General features: G+C 39.4%; 6 protein-coding genes across 7 annotated transcripts; 3 read left to right on the top strand and 3 right to left on the bottom strand.

Annotated features, from left to right (window-relative positions):
• Nucleotides 1-480: 480 nt before the first annotated feature.
• On the top strand, nt 481-2611 carry LOC137713093 (Rhomboid-related intramembrane serine protease family protein). 2 transcript variants are annotated; one of them, XM_068452351.2, is made up of 7 exons: nt 481-769; nt 859-983; nt 1157-1242; nt 1447-1487; nt 1617-1783; nt 1872-1934; nt 2273-2611. In XM_068452351.2, the coding sequence occupies exons 1-7, from the start codon at nt 553-555 to the stop codon at nt 2471-2473; spliced, it is 900 nt and encodes a 299-aa protein (XP_068308452.2). In that variant the 5' UTR covers nt 481-552; the 3' UTR covers nt 2474-2611. The 2 variants fall into 2 exon arrangements, with proteins under 2 accessions (XP_068308452.2, XP_088541423.1); XM_088685297.1 differs by lacking the exon at nt 1872-1934.
• A 337-nt stretch (nt 2612-2948) lies between these two features.
• LOC137731269 (uncharacterized) lies at nt 2949-4646 on the bottom strand. Its single transcript, XM_068470371.2, has 2 exons — nt 4152-4646; nt 2949-4050 (listed from the first exon to the last, which is right to left on the bottom strand). The coding sequence occupies exons 1-2, from the start codon at nt 4593-4595 to the stop codon at nt 3163-3165; spliced, it is 1332 nt and encodes a 443-aa protein (XP_068326472.2). The 5' UTR covers nt 4596-4646; the 3' UTR covers nt 2949-3162.
• Nucleotides 4647-6013: 1367 nt separating this feature from the next.
• Nucleotides 6014-8417, top strand: LOC137739082 (protein SYM1). The gene is made up of 3 exons (XM_068478571.2): nt 6014-6472; nt 7318-7409; nt 7639-8417. Exons 1-3 carry the CDS (start codon nt 6317-6319, stop codon nt 8045-8047), a joined length of 657 nt encoding a protein of 218 aa, XP_068334672.2. The 5' UTR covers nt 6014-6316; the 3' UTR covers nt 8048-8417.
• A 142-nt stretch (nt 8418-8559) lies between these two features.
• Nucleotides 8560-11942, bottom strand: LOC137739091 (proline-rich receptor-like protein kinase PERK5). The gene is made up of 8 exons (XM_068478583.2): nt 10919-11942; nt 10278-10748; nt 9910-9996; nt 9739-9809; nt 9515-9600; nt 9223-9370; nt 8913-9074; nt 8560-8793 (listed from the first exon to the last, which is right to left on the bottom strand). The coding sequence occupies exons 1-8, from the start codon at nt 11805-11807 to the stop codon at nt 8602-8604; spliced, it is 2106 nt and encodes a 701-aa protein (XP_068334684.2). The 5' UTR covers nt 11808-11942; the 3' UTR covers nt 8560-8601.
• Nucleotides 11943-14304: 2362 nt separating this feature from the next.
• LOC137739073 (beta-adaptin-like protein A) lies at nt 14305-20179 on the bottom strand. Its single transcript, XM_068478559.2, has 11 exons — nt 19888-20179; nt 18946-19462; nt 18421-18545; nt 17973-18171; nt 17376-17604; nt 17046-17212; nt 16618-16827; nt 16026-16136; nt 15717-15893; nt 15021-15470; nt 14305-14914 (listed from the first exon to the last, which is right to left on the bottom strand). Exons 1-11 carry the CDS (start codon nt 19938-19940, stop codon nt 14624-14626), a joined length of 2529 nt encoding a protein of 842 aa, XP_068334660.2. The 5' UTR covers nt 19941-20179; the 3' UTR covers nt 14305-14623.
• A 746-nt stretch (nt 20180-20925) lies between these two features.
• On the top strand, nt 20926-23383 carry LOC137747343 (GTP-binding protein At2g22870). The gene is made up of 4 exons (XM_068487442.2): nt 20926-21746; nt 22031-22100; nt 22388-22550; nt 22869-23383. Exons 1-4 carry the CDS (start codon nt 21227-21229, stop codon nt 23085-23087), a joined length of 972 nt encoding a protein of 323 aa, XP_068343543.2. The 5' UTR covers nt 20926-21226; the 3' UTR covers nt 23088-23383.
• The last annotated feature ends 188 nt before the right edge of the window (nt 23384-23571 follow it).

Genomic DNA, 23571 nt, shown 5'->3' with positions numbered 1-23571 from the left:
CTTTCACAACTATTACAATAATAGTGTAGTTTACACCAGGTCAGACTATCATATTACATCCTACTCAATAATATAAATTTTTTGTAAGATATAACCGTATAATTTTTAAAACCACAAAATAGTACTAGTACAAAACCAAAAGGAAAAACTTAAGAAAGGAAGGAAAAAAACATGAGCTGGTGGTCTAGTGGTAAATGATGGATTGCGAAGCTTCTTTTAAACTAAAAATTGGAGGTTTCAGGTTCGAAACCCACTGCTGGTGTGGAAGCCAGATTTGTGGTTAGGAAAGGCTAAAATGACTCTGTGAGTCTTCCCAGCATCCGGAAGAGATGGATAACCATAACTTGTCACTAGTTTTTTTTAAGGGAAAAAAAAAAAAAAAAAAAAAGGGCAAGAGAGGAAGAAAAAAAAGTGACTCAGAGGGGCAAAATTGTAATTTAGTAACAACAGGAGAGGAAAGGGAGGGGGTGACATACAAAGGAATATCACTTTCCCGGACTATCTGGAATCCCTTAACGCCCTAAACCCAGCAACCTCCACAGTGGAGGCAGAATGTCCCAGTTTCTGCTCCAGCTCCAGCATCTTCAAACGCTCACTAAACCCGGCAAACTCCAATTCGTACCCAACACTTGCTTCTCTCACCATCCCAACCTCACTCTCAAGTTTCCCCCCAACCACACCAAACCCAGCAAACTCCACCTCTCTCTCCGCCCCCTTCTTCCCGCCACCGCTCGATCCCCCATAATAGTCTGCAAATCCAACGGCTCAGGTAAATCCTCTTGCTTCAAGTTAATTAGTTGGAGTTTGGTGGATATTTCAGTTTCTGCTTTAGCAACTTACAGTGTGTTTAATTGCTAGACAGCCTAGACTTAGATGTTCTATCACGGCCAGAAGAGCGAGGGAAGCCGCACCGACGCGCCAACGGAATATTCTGGATTATACTTGCTAACATTGGGATTTACTTAGCTGATCATGTGTTCCAGGTAGTGTTTTTAATGTTTGATTAATTCATATTCGACAACTTTATTAAATTGTAAAATTTGTACTGTTTTAATGTTTGATTAGTTCGAATTTAACAGCTTTGTAAATTGTAATTTGTAATCAGTCCAGCATCTCATTGGGTTTAGATTTTATGATTTGTTTATGGTTGTGTTAGGTTCGCGCGATTAAAATGCTCTACTTGTACCACAATTGGCCTACATGGTACCAGTTTCTAACAGCAACATTCTGTCATGCTAATTGGTGAGACATATACGATTATGTTATAAATTATGTTGTGTTGCCGGACTGTGAATCTGGATCATTCATCGGGTTGCTTTTTGTTAGAATGCGTGGTTTGGACTTTAGATTCACAGTCTAGCAACATAAGTGTAGCGAGAGAGCATTTTAGTGTTAAATAACTTGCATGTATGTACTGATTACCGAATTCACTATGCATTCTTTCAGGAGCCATCTCTCGAGCAACCTCTTCTTCTTGTATATTTTTGGTGAGGGTCCTTTTCTTGTCTTTTTTCCGGCATGGTCAACTTAATACCGAAACAAATGAAATTTGGACCTAAAATAGAAAATACAAATCAAATTTAGATAATTAGATGGTGTCTTTCTTGCCTGAACAGGTAAGCTAGTTGAAGAAGAGGAAGGGAATTTTGCTCTGTGGCTTTGTTATATTCTTACCGGTGTTGGAGCAAACCTTGTATCGTGGCTTGTTCTACCACGAAATGCAGTTTCAGTTGGAGCCTCTGGTGCTGTTTTCGGATTATTTACCATTAGTGTGCTTGTAAAGGTGAGTTCCGATCTGGAATTTATTGTTTCTCTAGACGAGACAAATCAGTTTATGCTTAACCAGTCAACCCCTCTGTTGATCAATTTAGATGTCTTGGGACTGGAGGAAGATCCTTGAAGTGCTTATATTGGGCCAATTTGTTGTAGAAAAGGTGAGTCGAGGTTTTCAAAAATAGACATTGCTCCTCAAATAGTTTCTCCTACCAAAGCATCTCCAAAAGTGATTGGAGCATATGAATTCTTTGTTCCAATTTGTTTCATGGTTTTACAGCTTTGTTATAATTTTTGTCAGATTATCTGGTTTTAAACGAAATTACACTTCAAATATCTGTAGTTTTATTAGTTTACGTGTCTGCGTGTGTGCGCATGTTTATTTTGCGTTTTATGTTCTTATTTTTCCTAAGATCATTTACCATATGTCCTAAGTACATATTTGGGGACAGATTACCAATATGATTATGTTTTTGTTGCTGCTTTTCGTCACAACTAGGTTATGGAAGCAGCCCAAGCTTCTACTGCATTATCGGGCACCTTTGGCAGAAATTCGTTGATGAATGTCAATCACATTGCCCATCTCTCAGGTGCTCTTGTTGGTGTTTTTCTGGTATGGATTCTCAGCAAGGTTCCTTCTGAACCCCCATCACAAGAAGGATCGAATTTCCAAAGCAAAGCAGGCAGAACTCGGTTATAATTTGCTATCGAAACCACACTTATGTGCTTTTGCAGCAGTTAATATCCTGCTCAACATTGTGCTCTATATTTTGTTGACCATGTGTACATTATTCTGATGCTAATTGATTCAATACAAAAAGGATTGAAATTTCCCCAATTGGGTCAATCTTGGTCTGAACCAAATGTGTACAATGTGTAAGGGAAATTCTGAATGGCCCATAAGAGCTTCTCATAAGCACTTTTGTTGGACCTTTTATTATTAGAAGCCCGCTGAAATGAAAAGCACTTGGAAGTATTTTATAACCTGAGAGCGTTTGTAATCTTTCAAATTTTATTATCAAACATGCCCTTTAACATGTTACATTGAGTGTGAGAAAATGAGCTCTCCTTTTTGACAAAGACGATATTCTAAACTACTCTAAGCTACGGAAATAGAGATTCGAATTGGACTGCAAGAGGGCGGGCATGCTGCTCTATCGACATCTACGAGACTCTTCATGTTCTCAACTGTCAATAACTATATTGATGATTAATGTGGGAAAGTACAATGTGAAGCATTTCATTTACAAGAAGTAATCAGCATGCTCAAAAACAAGCAAATTTCAATGCAAAGAAAAACTCTCTTCACTATCTACGACATTCATATGCTGAATTTTCTACCGGGATAACTCTATATGATTCTGTTTATATTCAAATCGCATCGTTCCTTTAGTTCATAAGCACAACTGTACATTGCTGTGCAATCTGACCGTAAACGCCAAGCTGCCCCTGAGATTGCTGCCTGCATATAATCGGCGATCTCTCCCCAAATTTACAAGTGTGAAACAGATTCATAGGCTTTGCAGCAAGCGATGACACGTCCAACGAAAAATCACCATCTCTTAAAACCGTTCTTCCTTTTCTAGTTGCTGAACCCTTTTGATCACTTGTGACTGCTGATGGTATTTGTAACAAATTGGGATGAAAGGCACTTGCTGATTTCTTTTGATATGTTTTCTGTAAGCTCTCAAATGGCTCCTCTTCTTTTTCAACCCGAGAGGTCTTTTCTTCACTTTTCGCAGAACCCAGCATCGTGTTTGCGTCTTTTGTTAGTCCAATCGAGCGCCATGCATCTGCAACAAACGAGATAGTAGATTTCTCCGGCTGAACACCAAACTCTTCCATAATCCGGAGTATTTGTTCAGCTTTCCATAGCTGCTTTGCTTCTCTAAATCCCCATATTAGGGTCTCAAATGTCTTTAAATTGGGAGAAATACCGGACTCATACATCTTATAAAAAACTTTGATCGCGTTCTCCATTCTGCCAGAACTGCACCATCCGCTCATGATGGTTGTGAATATCACAACGTTCGGACGAACTCCTGATTTGATCATGGTTGCCAATAGTTCTTCAGCTTTCTTGACTTCTTCAGCACGCACGTAACCTTTGGCAAGAATGCTGTATGCATGTGCATCGGGTTTTATGCCGGCCTTCACCCTGTCATCGAAGATTTGCCTACACTTCTCCATGAACCCTGCTGTGCTCCATGCATTCATGATGGTGCTAAATGTTATCACATCTGGTTTGACCCCAAATTCTTCCATCAATTTCAGCACCTGCAAAATTGCAAATTAATACACATTTTTGTGTCAATAATCGAAACAAACACCATTTCGTGCAAACAAATAGCTACGCAATTCTGTAGGTCATAACTCACCTGATCAACCCCATCTCTATCCATGGTGTCTGCGAATCCTTTAACCAGCGAGTTAAAGAGTACAATGTTCGGGCAGAGGCCAAGATCTTTTATCCTGCGCATAAACCTTAAGGCCTCCTTCAACTTACCTTCCTTGCAATACCCGCTCATGATAATGCTACAAGTTCGCGCATTCGGATACAACTTCTTGTTCTGCATCTCTAAAATCAGTCCTTCTGCCTGACTTGTCTCTCCATTTTGCGCATAAGCTGTTGCTAATGTGTTGTAAGTAACAGCATCAGGCCGCATTACAGAAGCAACCATCTTATGCACCACGCTCCATGCCTCCGCAATGTTCTTCTTCTTACACCATGCTCCGACTGGTACATTAAAAGTCCTTATATTCGGCTTCACATTTTCCTCTCCGGACATCATCTCAAGCACTTTCAAAGAATCCTCAGGCATACCCGAAATAAATTCTTAATTGTATACATTTAGAATGTTATAATCTTATTTAAAATCTTAATTGAATACACTCGGATTTCTAAGGATTTTAATAAATTATCTTAAAATTCTGATTGAATACACTTTGAATTTCAGAGAATTACTTAAAATCCTAAATTCATTAAAAGAACTAGAACTAAAATCTCTCAAATTCTCTTTTTTTTTTTTTTTTTTTTTTTAATTTTAAAATTTTGGGTTTCTGGGTGCTACTCAATCACAATCAGAAGACACCAGAAAATCAAAGCTCGGTTGTACATTAGAGAAGGGGATGAGTTGCTTGTAAGGAATGGAGGAGTATGGAGACCCACCAAAAGAGAAGGGGAACATAATGTATGTAATCATCTCAGAGGGGGAGAGAGACAAAAGTGATGGGGATAAGCCGATAAGGAGAAAAAAGTGAGGGTCTCAAAACTTTTCAGGAAAATTGCTTCTCATTTTTTTTTCTTATTAAAAATAAATCATGAAAGTTTACGTAATCTCTCAACACTCCCACCTTTCTCATAAATCTTAGCATCATTTGTAAGGTAATCAAATTTCCATTAAAAGTCCAACCAATTTTCATTATATTTCTTTTGTGACACGTATAAATAATAAAAGAAATATTATGATTAGTCGTGTATGAATGCTTAGGTTAATTTGATCATTTATGCTTGAACTCATAAGGCAAGAACGTTCATGTTAAGTTCATATCAAGCACGAATCCAATATTTGGCGTGGCTTGAGTCATCTACTTGGATTGTGAGTGGGTGGGGCAGAATACGTAATGAGAATTTTTGTGGGTTCCGATGAACACGTTATGTGGTAAAGACGGAATAGGACCCGGCTTCTCTGTACTTTCAATTTCTATACACTCTCATTCTCTCTTATTTTGTGCGATCACGGTTAAGGCACGTCAACATTTTATATTGATTTTTTTTTATAGAAATAATAAAACAAAAAGTAATATTGATATAAAATGTTGATGTGGCTTAACCGTGACCGCACAAATAAGAGGGGATGAGAGTGTATGAGAACTGAGAGGGTAGAGAAGCCAGGTCCGACAGAATCTTCGGTGTGGCTGCCACACTACAACATGATAAACACAAATTTCCCATGCTGACATCATTGTCAGCTATATTTGATAATGGATGGTGCTATCCACATCTACACATGCTTTGTTAATTTTATATGTTGATTTTCTTCAAATTATTCTATTTGATGGTCGAAAATCGAGAAGAATGTGAGGAAGGTAAACAAATAGTGTGTGAATGGCACAATCCTCGATAATTAAGATAAAGGTTTGGGCTTTATGTTGGGCTTGACTCAGCCCACTACAGGTTATGGGCCGGGTCACCAAACATGGGGTCATAGCCGTAAGCCTATGGCTCGACGCACTCGGCTTATGTAAAAGTACGTTTCGCCCCTGCCGGCAAAATTCTCGTTTCCCATCAGTTTTTCCTAGGAAAATGCCGCAAAGATGAATTCCCGGAAAATCTAAAAAAAGAGAGATCAGAAGCGAGCAACCACCGTGATTAAAACTTCAGAAATACTCTTCTTTCTTCGTAATTTCCAATTGTTTTTCATTAATCACCGTGATTAAGACCCAGATTAGAGATTCATCTGAATATTGAGCCCAATTTTTTTCAGTAATTATCTTTGAATTTTTGGAATATTCTTCTGGAGTGGTCAATTTCGGGATTGATATGTTTAGGCTGTGGAAATGGTACCAGAATTCTTTATCTGTTCATCCGATTAAGACGCAGGTCATCAGCTCCGGTTTGATTTGGGGGTTTGGTGACGTAACTGCCCAGACCATCACCCACTCCACGGCCCAGGAAAGCGAGCAGATTCAAGCTCAGGTAAAAACAAAAATACCCATCACCCATTACCCAAATGGTTTTTTTTTTTACACACAATATTCTGGTAATATTCTTGCATTTCTTGCTCTGTTCCAGTATTTGCTCAAATGGGTCTCTGTTATTCACTATTTTCCCAGATCGGTCTCTCTTTTTTTCTCCTACATTTGATCATTTAGCTCTTGTTCTTGTGTTTGTGGAATTTCTTTCATGCTTTGGATGGCCTCTGTATTTGTTTATTTATTTGTCAATTTTTATTGAATCGTTGCTATGGAATTTGGAAAGAATTTCATTGTGCTTAATAATGGGGGCTAATGTGGCACCAAGCGGATATAGTTCCTCATAAGCAACTTATATTGAACGGGTTCACTATGGCATGGTGTTTAGGTTCAACAATACAATTCCATGTGTAAGTGGCGGTGAACCCATTCCATGTCAGTCTTTCATCATGTTTAGGGAAAAGTTTTGGTAGCTGCATTTTCTTTATCTCTTGATTTGGAGGATCACATATTTTGGAGAGGATATTAAACTACTTACTCGTTGTGTATAATTTTTCTTAGTTTAGAGAAACATGACGTGTTTTGGTAATGTTCTTAAACGATTCTTCAGTCGTAAATGTACCAAACAGTTTCTGAAATCAAGTTACGCTGTTAAGCATAACACCTTGTTCAGAGTTCCCCAATTTTAGGCTACATATGTGAGAGAAATATTACGTAAAAGTTTTGGAATTTCTCAACATTTTGTTTTATATTAAATGATCAAATGCATGCTCGCAAGACGTTGCTATCAAATATATTGTTAATTAGTTTTCCATGTTAATAGACTAACTTATTTGTCTTCGTGCACAGGGTGAAGATGAAAAGTTAAAGATCAACTGGAGAAGAGTGGGTACAACCAGCTTGTTCGGATTTGGGTTTGTCGGGCCTGTTGGCCACCTCTGGTAAGGAATTTTTTTTGGTGGAAAAGATCATTCTGAGTATGTCGACATGTGATTTTGCTGGTGTTTTTGAGATCTTGTTCACACGTCAAATGGCCTTCTAGAATTTTACCAAGTAAAGGAACCACTAAACATGGGCATTTGGGCCTCCTTAAAACCTTTCACTGCGTTTCCTCTCTTTTTTTGGCTGAGAGAGACAGTTTATGAGTTTGGTTTTATTATTCTTTTGCAGGTATGAAGGTTTAGATCGATATATAAGGTCAAGACTTCTGCTGCAACCAAACTCATTTCGGTTTGTTGCTTCTAAAGTGGCGATTGATGGATTCCTTTTTGGGCCATTGGATTTACTTGTGTTTTTCACATACATGGGTTTTTCTGCCGGAAAGAGTTTTCCTCAAGTCAAGGAAGATGTGAAAAGGGATTTTCTACCAGCCTTTGTTCTAGAAGGAGGCATATGGCCGATTGTGCAAGTAGTAAACTTTCGGTTTATACCTGTGAGGTATCAGCTCCTCTATGTCAACTTCTTTTGCTTGTTGGATAGCTCTTTTTTGTCATGGCTCGAGCAACAACAGGATGCTCCATGGAAGCAATGGTTGAAATCATTAGTGCATGTTAGCAAGCAAAACGGTGAAGAAAGGTGATTCGTAATTGCCCTTGAACTATACAGTCGATTGTACGTCAGAAAAGTATAACAGTTGAGTGAGAAAACTAAGATACCAACTTAGTTTTTGGAAGTTGGGAATTCGGAAGAGATGGATTTGCTCTCATGGTTATCCAGGTTTTACTTGCGGTACAAGTTTTCATTTATTGTATTCTCAAGGAATGATTTAATAATGTTTCTATCAATTGTCTTTGATACTGATTGCAAGTTCTTGGTCTTCCATCCAGTTGAGTATTATCAATTTGGTTTTACCGTCTTACCCTCTGTAAATGTTTACTCTTGGTAGTAAAATACGGGAAAGGAAATTTTCCGGAATTGAGTTTTGATATGTGATCCTTGTTTCATATCCATTCTGTGATTTCTCAACTCTTAAACAGTTAACAGACCTGAACAAGCAGATAACAGCTGTTACTTCAAACCCAGACCAAAAAGTTACTGTAAAATTATTTACCAGAAAGATTAGTGTAATCTGTGATTATTATTTTTCTGCAGGCAATTGAAAAAATTGAATGTACATAATTTTCTTTTCAGTTCTTAACTCCACACCGTTCGTTGGCCCTTGCTGCTGGAGCCGGAAGGGTTAAGACCGTATTCACTGGTAGTTTCACTGTCCCTACTGATATCGAGGTATGCATTCTCGAAGCCATTGTGTAATGTGCTGTTTCCTGGTGTGATTCCTTCATGAAGCTCCGTTAAGGAAGCGACTCCTTCTAAAGCGTGGATTACCTGCTCAGTTCGGAGTAAGTTTAAAGATTTTCGGTTAATTAGATGAACAGTTACGCGCTTTGTTTCAAATACATTACTGTCAGTAAGCTATAATTGTGAAACATGAAAGAGGGAATTACTTGGCTCATTCGCGGTCGAAGCCATGCTGAATGCCGTACGCAAGCAGCGGCGCAAGCAACCATTCGAGCCATCTCATTCTTCTTGTAGTTTTTCTCCAATCTTGGATCAGTAAGTGCATTGAAATCGCCATCTTCCAGCGCTTGAGTGAGCAATGGCCTGGCCTGCAATGCCGAACACGGAAATTCAGTTATTTGTACACTCAAAATTTCAGGACCACGGTTGATGTTCTGCATCCATCGGATAATCTGATCAACCAAAAGTAAGGTGAGGCACTGCTAAGAAACGCAGCAGGGTTGCAAGAGAACTAACCCACTGCACTAGGCCCTTGTTCCTTATGGATTCTGAAGTACTGATAGGACGGCGTCCAGTGATCAGTTCTAGAAGTACAACCCCGTATGAATACACGTCTGATTTGTCTGTTACCTTACCGCTCGATGCGTATTCTGGAGCCAGGTACCTGTACATGTTCGACCAAAGAACAACTGATTAAGAAAATTCTGCCCAACAACGTGAATTTTGCTCCGACAGATAGCAGTCAAAGCAAAACTGAATACATTGCTATGGCGTTGGAGTTGTAGTAAGAAGAATATCATGTTCTTACCCAAATGTTCCCACTACTCGTGTCGAAAAGTGAGTCATGTGAGTGTTGGTATCAGAGAAAGATTTGGCCAGTCCAAAGTCAGAAACCTAAACGTTAAATCTCAAGTTCGTTAATCTTATTATTGCTATTAACACCGGTTAATCCATTGAATATATAGAGAAGTTCTCAATTTTTGTCAGCAATGTGAAAGAAAAAGTTAGTGCAATAGTAATGGCATTGAGAACCTTTGCTTCAAAGTTATGATCCAGAAGAATATTAGACGCTTTGATGTCGCGATGAATGATTTTTGGATTGCCTGCAACCGAGAATGAAGATGTGAAAAACATTCGAGATTTTATTTACCGGATGCGAAAAAAAAAAAATAACCTTCCGAGAGACCTCTGAAGGAAACTCACAATCTTCATGGAGATATGCGAGTCCTTTTGCTGATCCAGTAGCAATTCTGAGTCTGATTTCCCACTCCAGAACAGGCTGCCCTTCTCCTGCAATGCATTGCGTTTAGTAGTGTTAGCGACGTTCTAGAACACGGATAAAAGAAAGAAAAAAAAAACCATTGGCTATTTGGCTTATCGAATCATCTATCGAGCCATGAAAAAGATTCAGCAATAGACATAAACAAATGCACCATCTGTTTTACTTCAAGCAATACATGGAGTAACTTCCGATATAGCAGTAAAAACAAGACATGTAGGCAAATCAACTTATCAAATTCTTGCATCATACTCCAGTTGAATCAAAATCAATCACTTGAAATAGGACTTACCGTGTAAGTGGAATTCCAAGGTGTTGTTTGGAACAAACTCATAAACAAGCAACCTATCAACCCCGGTTGTGCAGTATCCAACCAAAGAAACCAGATGCTTGTGATGAACCCGGCTAATGATGTCAACCTCGGCCTGAAATTCTTGCTCCCCTTGCCGGCTTCCTGTCTTCAACTGCTTGACTGCAAATTCTTTTCCACTTGGAAGCACTCCCTTGTGAACATACCCGAAGCCGCCTTGTCCAAGAAGGTTGGCTTCAGAAAAGCCATTGGTTGCCACCACTATTTGATCATATGTGAAAATCCCATTTGAGAAATCGAAAGGCGATCCAGCTGGCCTTCGAGTTTGAGGCGGATGTGGAAACTGATATCTGGATTTGATCGAAGCAGAGCCGGCATTGTGGCTTATTGGAGATTGTGGGATGTTGAAGCTGGATAGCACACTGATAACATGGACTCCTGGTAGAAGAACATCTGACAATGCAACGGAGAAAACACAGTAAATCAGTAAATGAAATTGTTTTTTTTGTTGATAATATTCTACTTTGAACTAATCATCTCAACTGCGGAGAGAAGATTCAAACTCAGGTGCATAAGGAAGTACACATTCCCTCTAGCCAAGGTAGTAAAGGCAACGTAATCACCTTTTGTGGCGGATGGTGGTGTTTTATGGGGATCCGCCAAAAGGGCACTGTTGTTTTTGCTCCGCCAACGATTGTAACAGAGAAACAGAATGGCAAAGAGGAGAGCGACGGCGACAAGTCCACCAACGGCGCATGATCCGGCTATGAGAGCTGTGCTCTTGTTTGTTCTTAGGTTGTGGACTTGCAAGGTGGTTGGCAGGGATGAGGATAATGGTGGATGTAGCATTGACTGAGGCGGCATTGGCAATGTGGTTGGAGGTGGGATTATGGAGTTATTGTTGGAGGGAGATGGCTGCAGAGTGCTGGCCAATGGGGGAGGCAATGCAGGTGGTGGAGAGTCGTTGGTTGGACTCGCTAATGGTGGTGTTTGAGTGGTGGGGGTGGTGGGGGCTGGTGGAGTAGGAGTTGACAATGCAGGTGGTGGCGGAGCGGTTGATGGGATTATAGGAGGGGAAACATGTGGTGGTGATGGTGGCGGAAGAGAAGGTGTTGATGGCAGTGGAGTTAGCGGTGGCGAAGGTGGTGGAGGGGAAGAGGTCACTAGTGATGGTGGTGGTGAATGCAGTGGAGGTGAAGAGGTGACCAGTGTTGGTGGTGGAGGAGAAGTTGCTGAAGGCGGTGGTGGAGGAGTGACCCTAGATGGTGGCGGAGATGTTAGAGGAGGCAGTGGTGGTGAGGAAACAGGAGGGACAGAGTTGTCCATAGGCGGCAGAGTAGGAGGAGTACTAATGGGTGAGGATGGTGCTATTTGTGGCAATGGCGGCATCAACGGTTGTGGAAATGGTGATGGCAACAATGGCGGCAGAAGTGGAGGAAATGACGGTGTCAATGGAGGTGGAGTGGTAACAGGAGAAGCAGCAGGAGGCAGTGACCGTGGCGGCGAAGACATTGTTGATTGCAGAATAAGTTTCTATTGAGTTTCTTGAGATGTATTGTAATTTGTATTTGTATAACAACATAACACTTTAGCTACTAATAGATAGAGGCTGTATATAATAGAGTCCCGATAACTCACTACTCACTATTAAATTTGATATCAAGGTTTGATTAAAAAAAAATTTCATATCAAATTTAATGACGGATATATTTTTTGATCATTTTTCTTTAACAATCCTTTATTATCGAGTTATGTGATAAGTGAACAATGTAAATTGAATTTAAGATGAACTCTAACAATGAGATGGTAAAGATTGTTTAAATTTGGGACTACGTAATAGGTTAGACTAACGAGAGCAAATTCAATCATTTAGTACCAAAAGAGTATTATTGAAATATAATATATTAGATAGATAGGAAATTCTTGGAAATAGATCATTTTCGGATTCTTTCTTCCTAATACACCAAATTAAAGAATCCGTGCCGTTAAAAGTTGATCTAACGGCTGAAATTATTATAACTTTTAAAGTGAACTGCTGTTTGTAGCTATTGGATTAATTTTCAACAGCTCAAATTCCTTAATTTGGTGAATTAGGAGGTAAGGATTTGAAGAGGATCCCTTCCATTGAGGAGAGCCCGTGAACAAAATCTTAATTATTTTTTAATAAATTTCTTCCAACTAACCTCTCACTTATTTTACTTTTATATGTTGAATGGGGAAGCAGCATGTGATCAGTATAAGACAGTAACTAGTTGCTGTTGCTGTTGGTGTTGTCAGTGGAAATCCAGTTCACCTTCCACTGTCTCACTAGGGCTATAGCTCACTAAGGGTTAATATGGGAAAGAAAGATTGGGGCGGAGGTCGGTCGCGTCATTCATAAGAAAATTCTCACAACAATATAGAACTCAATATGTTTAAAGTTTGATATCGAGAGAATCTTTGATAGGAGTGACACTACCACGTGGTTTGGCATATAGGGCAAGTCAATAAGACATTACCATGTTAACATAAATGGAGCCAAATTAATCGAACATAATGGGAATTTGAGCATGTTTGTGAGAGAGAGCAAAAGATGAGACTAACTGTCCCACTCAGATTTCGTCCCACCAAACCTCTGAAAGATCAATTTATGTGAAAGTTGACCTAGTAAAACAGTCATGTCGAAGTTTCTCTTTTGATATAGATGCCCATAGCAGATAATTAAGTCTATGAACTTCAATCATAAAAGTGATTAGGCACACATCACTCACCCATTTTGGGTTTCTGCTTTTGCTCTCTTCGACTTCCCAAAGTCTCAAATTCAGACTGAACAAATTTGCTTACAGGGCTAGTACTAGGGGGCCCACAAAAACTCACATACAGGTTGACTGACTTTTCTTGTTGGTACTGTTCTACCTGGAGATGCTCCATTTAAAAAGTAAGAAAATACGAAGGAAGGTGTAAAATTAGGGCAGATGACAACAAAAGCTTTGCTTGGTGCCCAATATTTGGGTTACAAGAGTTAAATGCTGTCTTTCTTCTTGGATTACTTCTTGTCTTTGATCCGAGATCAAATTTAATCAAGTCGACAGTGTTACACTATTGGGATACTTCGAATAAACTAGAGTATGTAAACACTGACGCTAAAATATTTTCTCAAGATATCATGGTGAACGTTGTGTTCAAACTCTCCTTGCCTACATTTCCGCTCGTCTTATAAACCGTGGAAATGGATGCTACGAAAATCCTCCCGCGAATTTCATGTCATTCAATCTATCGGATAACCCTGCTCTTCGATAGCCGACGACCAACAGATCATAAGTTGATTTTATAAGTTCATAAGAACCCTTAACACGTTCCAAAGACATCATCCAATCTGTCCAACATGGCATTCAACCGTATAATTTCACAGTGGACCGGCAATAAAACTTCCAACATGACATTCAACCGTAAGAATTAGAAGCAGCTCCTCCACTTTCTCCACCATCTTAAGTTGAATGAACAATCCTACAACCATCTCTGCCGTCTCTTCGTTAATCTTCAATCTGGCATCTAATACTCTCTTCAAAAAGTCTATAACTGAATTATAGATTTTGCACGGAAAAATATATTTTGAAAAACATGAATATTGATATTTTGTTGTTAACATACGAGAAATAAAAGAAAAATTAACAAAAACAAAAAATAAAAAATAAAAAAATTGAAAAGGGAGATCGGTATGATGCTAGCGATTCGTGAAATACAAACGGTAGTGAAGTACCGATTGTATCATTTTCTATCTTTTTCTTCTTTTTTTCTTTTTCCATTGATTTTTTTTCTTCTTACCTTACTTTATTTAGATTCAAATACTTTCAGATTTATATTTATATCTTTATTTTCGAGTGTTTTGACATGAATTACACCGAAATAATTTTGCAATTCAAAAATGTATCACATACATTATTAGTACTTATTTTCACTTGTAAGTGAGAGATTTTAGGTTATTTCTAGCCCATTGTAAAACTTAAATCATCCTCTCCTGGGCTTTCCCTTAGTGTAAATAGTACTGTATGTTAAAAAATAAAAAATGTATCACATACACGAATTTTACACGTCTTGGTTCACTCAAAACTTCACCAGAAATTTTTTTTCTGGGGGGTGGAGTTTACACACGACAAACAATCAGTTCCGGTTTTACAACAAAAGAAAAAAAAAAACATTATGAAAAGAAAAACTAACTCAACCCCCATGGAATCTCATGGAGATTGATCTACAGCTACAAAATCACACTTTCGCAGCCTTCCCGTCGTCTCCGGAGGAAACTAATCGAAGGGACTCACTCTATTTTCTGCTGATGTCAACTTAAATGATCATGGCATGCCGAATTTGGACAGGGCAGACTGGAACACGGATGAAAAGGGCCGAGTTGCACTTTGGTCATCGGCTTTAATCTTTATTTGAGCTTTGGCGGATGATGTGTTGACTACACACTCTACCAAAAATGTTGAAGATTCTTCTGCCTTCTGTGCGAAGAAGAAAAACTTGAAGTTGGGGGATTGGCCGCCGGATGCAATGCAGTGGATGGCTTGGCCTTGCATATGCCGTAGGAGTGCTTGAGGCGTTGTCAATGCTGCAACTCCTTGAGGGTTCATAGAATACTCCTGCTTGAAATTAGAAGCAATTTGTAAGAAAGATATACATAAAAAAACCGACCAAAATATAAACAGTATAAACATTATGCAGAAAAATATATATTTCAAGGTATACCTGTGATAAAGATATTGGCAATTGGCGCCACTTCTGCTGGAAAGAGGTTGGATCCAAAACAGCTTTCGGATTAAGCTTCAACGGAGGAGGTGAAGGTGCAGGCGCAGGTGCAACAGCTAGTCCCAAGCCAAGCAGATCATCAATTGCAAAGCTAGACTGCGGAGCATTTCCCGACACACTAGGGTTTGAAATTACCAACCCCGACAGTTGAGAAGTGGGAACAGACACAGATGAAGCATCATATGAAGGAGCACTATATGCAGAAGAACTGTTATTGAGACCTCTTGTTTCCTCCTTCTCTGAGGTACTTAAAAGCAGATCCTTATCATTTGCTTCGACTCTGTTTGGATCAACAGTATCCGCAGATTCTGTCCCAATAGATACATTTCCAATTTCATCTGAAAACTCAAATGGGCCTCTGTGTTCCTTATAAGTAAACATGTACGAACGCTGCAAGCATTTCAAAATATCAGTCTTTGTCAATTGTCAGGCCTCCCTTCAACAAAGCTCTCAGTATATTGTAAACAAGCGAAAATACCGCAATCGATTAAGACAAGTAATGTATGGTTTACACTTATATTCACATATCCATTGTGTGTGCCTTGTGTTTGTCTACCCAGACACCCAGGAAAGGGATTGGGAGTGTTGTTTTCTTTTAATCTGAAATCATTTACAAGGGAGGAGAATTATTATTACCTTCTGATATACCACGGATAAACTGTTAAATTCGTCGAAAATCCGATCTTTGATTTCACTGCTCTGGGTATCAGCAAAGACAGAAACAGCTTGCTTTGGAGGGTTCACCACTTGTTCTGCTACACTTATTTTATATTGCAAAAGCCTGTAGTAGAATAAGGCTCTATCATGAACATCCTGCAACCAACTGAAAGTTTACTGAACATTCCAATGAAAATATGACAAAATTCTCACCAACAGAAATTAATGCACGCATAGAACATTTTAAAGGTAATCATATATAACAACATCAAACACAACAACATGCACCTGATGAAAATCAGCAAGACCTGCAGCCAGTGCAGCTCCCAGGGATTTCTGAGTCTCAGGTGGCCTCTTAAAAAAACACTTCATTACTGCTGTTAGTAGATGTAAGCGAACCTGTGTAATGGAATCGTCCCATCACTCAATAGTATATAAGTAATTAATAACACAACCGTAGTTTTAATTCATGAATTTGTACCATTAGAGGTTCAAAAGTATATCTGTAGCTGTAAAATGCTAGAATATAATGACCACAAAGACCCTACACAATCCCCACACTAAGTACACACACAAATACTAGACCCCTGGTTTGTCATTAATTTCCAAGCACTAAAATTGAAATCACATTGGCCGATCAAATTGAGACTGCAAGTCTGCAACACAGTACTTTATTCTTTTCACAAATAAAAAACTACATTCTCCAAGTTATTTCAAGAGGCCAACCAGAAAATGGATCCTCATCAAAACTAAGTAATATACACTTCACCTAAAAGAAATAATAATTTCATATCTTTCTGTTTACTACATGATGTGAAAACATTGACAAATAAACCAGGGCTCATTAAGATAGAACAGAAAATGCAACTTAATAACTTACCTCAGCGGAATGCTCATCTTCCCAATTTTCAATCAAACCCTCTAAAATATAAGGTGCATCATGCATTTCCTGAGAATACTCCCCCAGCATCCATATAAGAGCTGCCTTGGCCTTGGGTTCTTGAACATTTTTGCTGCTAATGTTCCCAACAACCGCAATACAATCCTGACTCCATTGTGGATATTTCCTCAGCAGATCTTTTACAAGAACCTGCATAAAAAAACTCCAAACTTGAGTCAACCTGGCTAGCTATCGAGTATATAAAAGTAACATGATCGTTATTTTGCTTTTATTTTCTGTTTACCCTCATTTGTTTTTAACTGACCTATAGCCATTTAACATATCATTCGCAGGAAGGAACCACAGTAAGCTGGTATGCTTAGAGTTACCATTATAAGTATCTAACAGAATCAAACATGATTATTTACCAGAGCCTCAGCAGTTACATAGTCCTTTTCCATCTCCAGAAATTGAAGAAGTCGATCCACAATTGCATTCACATCATACTGTTGTAGAGCTATTTTCCCAACTGCACGGATTGACTCTCTTGCAATGGGAATATCAACATTTGCAGCATATTCACATAATTCCGTCACTGAAATGGAATCAAGCTCATGCATCAGTCATACTGCTGACAAGAAAAACAGCACCCACGACCACTGACCAAAGAAAAGGTCACCTTAAAGAACACAATAATACACACACATGCACATTATTGCTCAAGAATCTGTAATGAATTTCAGGTGGTGTTTTCTTACCAATTTCATAAGTGTTACTCTCATTTGCCACTGCAGTCAACATCTCAAGCTTCAACCTTTTAACATAAGATGGCTCATTGTACTGGCAATAAAAGTGTTTATAGTCTGAAGAAAATATGAAAGGTGCACGCATCACCAAAAGATGCAGATGACTTAGAACTGCATAAGATTGCTCTGGACTTCCTGAACTCACTAAGGTCAGGAGAGGAGCTTTAATGCGTTCATATACCTAACAAATAAAAAGAGGCAAAATAAGCTTTAACTAGAGAAGTTATTCGCATAAAATAGCAAGAATAGCACACAATGGTGCAACATGGAACATCGGCATAAAAGTCACAACCATCAGATCCTAAAATGTTATTTCTTTTCCAAACTAGATCACTCTGTAAACTATATGGAGTATTTTCCAACCAATTAATATAAAAGGGATGACTAGCAGCCAAAAGTTCTTCTATACTGCTATATATATAGTAGCCCCTATACGATTATGCAACTACAAGAGGTTACCTTTTGTAACATTAAAACAGCTATATTTCTTCCTAATTTTTGAGTTGCAAAAATATAGGTTTAAATGGAATTGAATTTCTTTATGTTTACCTGCTGATGTACATCAGTCATCGACAGAGTCAACTGAAGAAATACTTTAGTGGTTGCTAAGACAACAGCACCATTTGCATGCTGAAGTCTATCCTCGAGCAGATTCATGACATCAAATATCTCATTGGGATCTGCGGGTACATATTTAGCTACCAACTCAAGTACCAGACATTGGGCCCATTCACTAAATTCCCTAATCCTGCAAAAGAGAACATGTGCCAAACTCAACTGCTGTTTTTTCGTCATTAGTTAAATTAAATGGAATTGCTGATATTGAATCATTTTGAACAATTAAAAATTGTTCCCAGGTGAGAAAGTTGTCATATTACTTGGCTCTCTACTTATGTGCTATGTGGACGATTCATCATTGGATATATTATATTCACTATACCAACATGATGCAGAACCCATATGGAAAAGAGGAAAGAGAGGGAGAGAGATAAACTACCGGTTCAAAAGATAGTATATGACTGGCTTGCTAAGCAAAATTTCTCTCTCCCTGGATACTTCTTCAGATGCGCTGCCTCCTAAGCTCCAAATCTCTTGTAGGGCAGACAAACAATTTGCAACCACCTGACAATATAAGAATATGAGAATCTCCTAACTAAAAAAAATGGTCGAAACTTCCTGAATCATCTGTAAAGTTCAATATAACATGGTGGAAAAGTATAAATCAGATAAGTGATTATTTGACTATCATATCTATAGCATTGAACTTTGTTCTTCAGCCGATGATTTATCCTTTTAACAATAAAGAGCGAAAATACATTTTTAAGAAAATATCAAAATCAGCAAATCTTAATATATAAAAAGCAGAAAACAAGGAGACTGGTGTCAAGTTACTTTATAGTTGACCAAGCAAAGAGTATAACTGGTAAAAGGGACGCCTCAGCATAATAGTTTCAAAATCAATAGTTAAAATTGTCAAAGCATCCTTAAGCAAGGCATTGTGAGATAACTGAAATTGCCTTACCTGAGTATCTCGGTCATTAAGCAACAAATGCTTAAGCGTTGTTGGAAAATCTGCATCAACACAAGTTGAGGCCGATATATGATACAACTTCAGAACCCCCATAACTGCTATCATCCTCACATAACTATTATTGTCCTTCAACCCTGCACCTAAAGGCCCCACCAAATACTCTACAAGGTTTGTCACTCGTAGCGAACACAAGCTCCTCAATGCAAGCCCTCGGATCATTGGGTCCTCATCCTTGCAATCTCTTTGAAGAAAATTTATCGTCAAAAGTGCAAGGTCCGGATTGACCTTTGCATAATTCCCGACATAAAGGTAACACATTTTCTTCAAAACTATATCCGATGTGGCTGAGCACATCACCATCTCCCCAAAAACAGACGAGACATCAATGCCAATTGTCATGTAAGAGATAACCTTCTTGAAAAGCTCTCGCTTTGAATCATCAACTCCCGGAGCTCGGCTGCCGGCAAGATTCCGGAGCTGCGTTTTCACATCGGCAACTTCGCCTTTTCTGCTCGGAAAGTAAGTTTTGAGTACCGATTCAAAGTAATTGAATTGTTAATGAGAGAGTAAACCGTGATACAAATGATTCTGAGCAAATGCTGAAACAATTGGGGTAAGATCTGCCATCTAAGTTCAAATTAAATCTGCCAACTTATGTCGAACAACAAGAACTTGAATTTAAATTCACCTGGGCTCCGTTTCTTATCCGATTAGAAAACTCTTTCCTCATTAACTGAATTACTAAAAAGACTGATAATTCACATGCGGAAAATCAATGCATGCAGGAAACGAGATGGAGTGATCTCTGAATCGGAACAACATGCATGGTTCGAATTGCACCCAAAACTAATCGAAATTTCTTATATTGTTTGCCAATTGTCTATCACAAAATTTTCTCGGGAACTAAGAGAGAGAGGGAGAATCTGAACTTACCCGGCAGGCTGAGACGGCGAGGAAGATCGCTGAGACTGCCCCGGAGGAGCCATGATCAATCGGAAGTGAACTCGGAGATCTAACCGAGGTCGAAAAATTGGCCACTGAATCTCAGAAACCAAGTTGAAAAACTTTAAAGAGAAGCATCCAAGCCTTCCATTTTGGAGAGAGAAACTAGTCGATGATGTTGACGTGGCTGGACCGGGTTGGTTGTCTCTTGTCTGTAAGAGCAAGTCCACCCCAAAGGGGTAGACCGGCTCAAAGTGTGAAAAATGGACCGTCTACTCCCCAAAAACACTCCACCCCAGCCTAATAGGCTGGCCTTCAGCCCCAGCCAGGCCGTAGGCCGGGCCAAAATGTGCTGAGCAATCAGCTGGTCTATGTGACGTCATACTTACGTTAGCGTGACATCATAGCATATTTATATTTTTTTTGCATCAGGCGCGTGGGAAACATGCGCACGTAGGGGCGCGTTCCCGACAAACAACAGGCAGTTGGGCCCGCCGTTTCAGCGCACCAATTTGGATCCTTGAGTGGCCACGTGGCTCGTTATGGGCCGTTGGATTTCCAACGGCTAGTTTTCTGGACCATTGGAAATCCAACGGTCAAAAAATTTGAAATTCGAACCTAACAGCTAAATGATGTGGTGTGTTCTGGGCTGTTAGATTTAAATCTTTTGCAAATCCAACGACCCACATTAATTTACTTAATAAAAATTAATAAAAATACAAGAAAACTTAAAACAAATATTATTTTTCCTATAAATACCAACCATCATCTTCCACCTTACACCACATTTCAATATTTTCGGATAATAGTACTTTTGGATAATGACACGTGACGTGACAAGATTGATTAAAAATCCTATCTGAAATTAAAACTAAATTTATTATTTATTATTTATAAAAAAATTGATAATATTTTAAATAGGCTGGGTGCCAGCGCATTTTGTAGAGATGAAAAAGCATTTGGCCAATTTACTGTTTATGAAATCTATCACTATTTATTAAGTAGATTAAATAGACTGAATGTCAGCATATTTTTTAGAGGTGGATTTGCTCTAAATTCTCCCCTCTTTGGTGCTCCACAATAACAATGGGCTCGACCGCTCGAGGTCCAGAAAGCAATCAACAAAAGTACAAAATAATAGTTTCAATGGGCATTGGCCCGGAAAACCCAGAAATCACCTAAAACGCACCATTTCTCGTCAGTCCCCCACGCCCCGAAGATTTTTCCCTCATCGCTTCCCACCACCAAAAAACCCCACCAGAACGCAGCAGAGCTCGGCAGCTGCTCCCAAATCATAGACAAAAAATCAATATACAAAAAATCTACAGATATGGTTCTGCTTCACCTTCCAAGAACCCATATATCTCTCTACACCCATTTCTCCCTCTTCGCAAAACCCAAAACCCCAACCTTCGCCACCGCCACAACTCTCCCCCCAGTCCTCACCTCCGCCCTCTTCTCCGCCCCCAAATCCACCCTCTCAGCCTCCGAACCCATACCCATTTCCCAAATCCCGGAACCCCAAATGGAAACCCCCAAGGAATTCGAAACCCACATCGAAATTCCGCTCGAGAAGCTCTTCGTGCCACCGGAAACTGAGGTCTCGTATACCAACACCGGTGCTCTGAGCACCCGAATCTTGAAAGGGTCCAATATTCTGCTCAGCAAGTACGCCAGGAACGCTCAGGTGGACCAGGCCGAGTTCGTGAAGAGCAGTGTGAGGACTGAGGATTGCCCCTCTGATGGTCTCCCGGAGTTTGCTCTCGTGGGTCGGTCCAATGTCGGCAAGTCCTCGCTGCTCAACTCGCTTGTGCGGCGGAAGCGGCTCGCTTTGACGTCCAAGAAACCTGGTCAGTAATTGGTACTGTAAATTCCATCAGCCAACTTTCATTGCTTGGTATTGTCAGACTTGCTTATTGGCTATTGGGGAAGAAACTCAACAAAAGTTAGTATTGATTTGGTGGTTTGATGAAGGTTTTTCCATAAATTCAACATTTTAAAGGATAATTTGTAGCTTTGTTTTAGCATGTAGAGTTTGAGGCACCCTGATGAATGACATTGTGGCATTTTGGTCTGTAGACTGACCATGCATTCTGGCATCTTAATTCGAACTCGTTCATTTTTTTTCCTGCAGGGAAAACACAATGTATCAATCATTTTCGGATCAATGATAGCTGGTTCCTGGTGGATTTGCCCGGCTACGGGTATGGTTGAAAGATATGTATATTTGATTTCTACGGTTTTTTTGTTCATATAGAAGGTGTGAAGATACTAATCTGAAATTTTGAATGGTTGCCGTGATGAAAAGTTCAAGTTTCCAAGAGCTTAGAGGGAGCGCATTGCTTATTGGCTTTAGTTTCTTTACAGTTTGCATTATGCTAGGATTCCGAGTCCTGCTAAATATGAACAAGAGACTGCTGATTTCTCCCTCGTTATGCAAGTTTTAAACTGATAGTCTTATATTACCTCTGTGCGTTGTGTAACCTGACAGGTACGCCGCTGCACCACAGGAACTTAGAACCGATTGGGTGAAGTTTACTAAAGACTACTTCCTGAATAGGTCGACATTAGTTTCGGTTTTCCTTCTCATTGATGCCAGCATTCCTGCCAAAAAAATTGATCTGGAATACGCTAGTTGGCTGGGCCAGAATCAGGTAATACCCTTTCGTTGCATTTATGCCAAGAGGATTGGCAGATATGGTGAACATAATGTCTCAAATCGAATAATGTTAGCTTTCCGGGGGAATTTATGGGTACTAGAGGTTTTGACACACACTTTATTAGCGGTTACACTTGTTTATTTTCTCCTCTGAATGATGAACCACCCACGGTTGCTTACTTTCGAGTTTGTGTTCTAAACATAATTAGCGGAAAACAAAATGGAAACTTTCTTGAACATGCTTCCCTTTGTAACGAATAAAAGTTTTGAAAGTGAATGATGCGCAGAGGTAACTAACTATGTGCCCATTCAGATTCCTATGACTTTGATATTCACCAAATGTGACAAGCGGAAAAAGAAGAGGCATGGAGGGAAGAAAGCTGAAGAGAATGTGCAGGATTTTCAGGAGTTAATAAGCGGCTTCTTCGAGACAGTGCCGCCGTGGATTATGACGAGCAGCCTGACCAATCAGGGTCGTGATGAGATGTTACTGCATATGGCTCAGCTGCGGAACTACTGGCTGAAGCACTAGGAAAACCAAAAACCTGATCGCGTCTTCCCAATCTCAAGTAGGTATGCTGTCTAAATTATTCAAGATACATCCAAGTACAAGAAGCTGAGATGAATTCCCAACGTCACGCTAAGTATTTTATCCCCAAGGGCTCTGTAATCTGCATCTGAATATGATGTTAAACTTGGCAGCCAATGAGCTTAATGTGGCAAAAAGCTAATAGCTCAATTTTGTCCTTCGTGTTACTGTTTTAATCTAGTGTAAATCTGTTTAAATCTTTATTTAAAGTTCAGGGAATCATAATCTTTACATTTCAACTTTGTGCTCTTTTGTTCTTCCTGTGCCAAGTTGTTTAGGATTGTAAATTTTATTTTTTGGTCCGAGTTTGAACCCAAGACCTTGGGTGCAAGAGCTTGAACCCAAGACCTTGGGTGCAAGAGCTTGAACCCAAAACCTCAGGTGCAGGGGTTGGAACCCAAAACCTCGGGTGCAAGACTTGGAACTC

The sequence above is a fragment of the Pyrus communis genome, chromosome 15 (assembly GCF_041283825.1).
Source record: "Pyrus communis isolate YQ-2024b chromosome 15, ASM4128382v1, whole genome shotgun sequence".
Classification (NCBI taxonomy): domain Eukaryota; kingdom Viridiplantae; phylum Streptophyta; class Magnoliopsida; order Rosales; family Rosaceae; genus Pyrus; species Pyrus communis.
The sequence above is the reverse complement of the archived record's forward strand: the minus strand, read 5'-3'. Positions and strand labels throughout refer to the sequence as shown.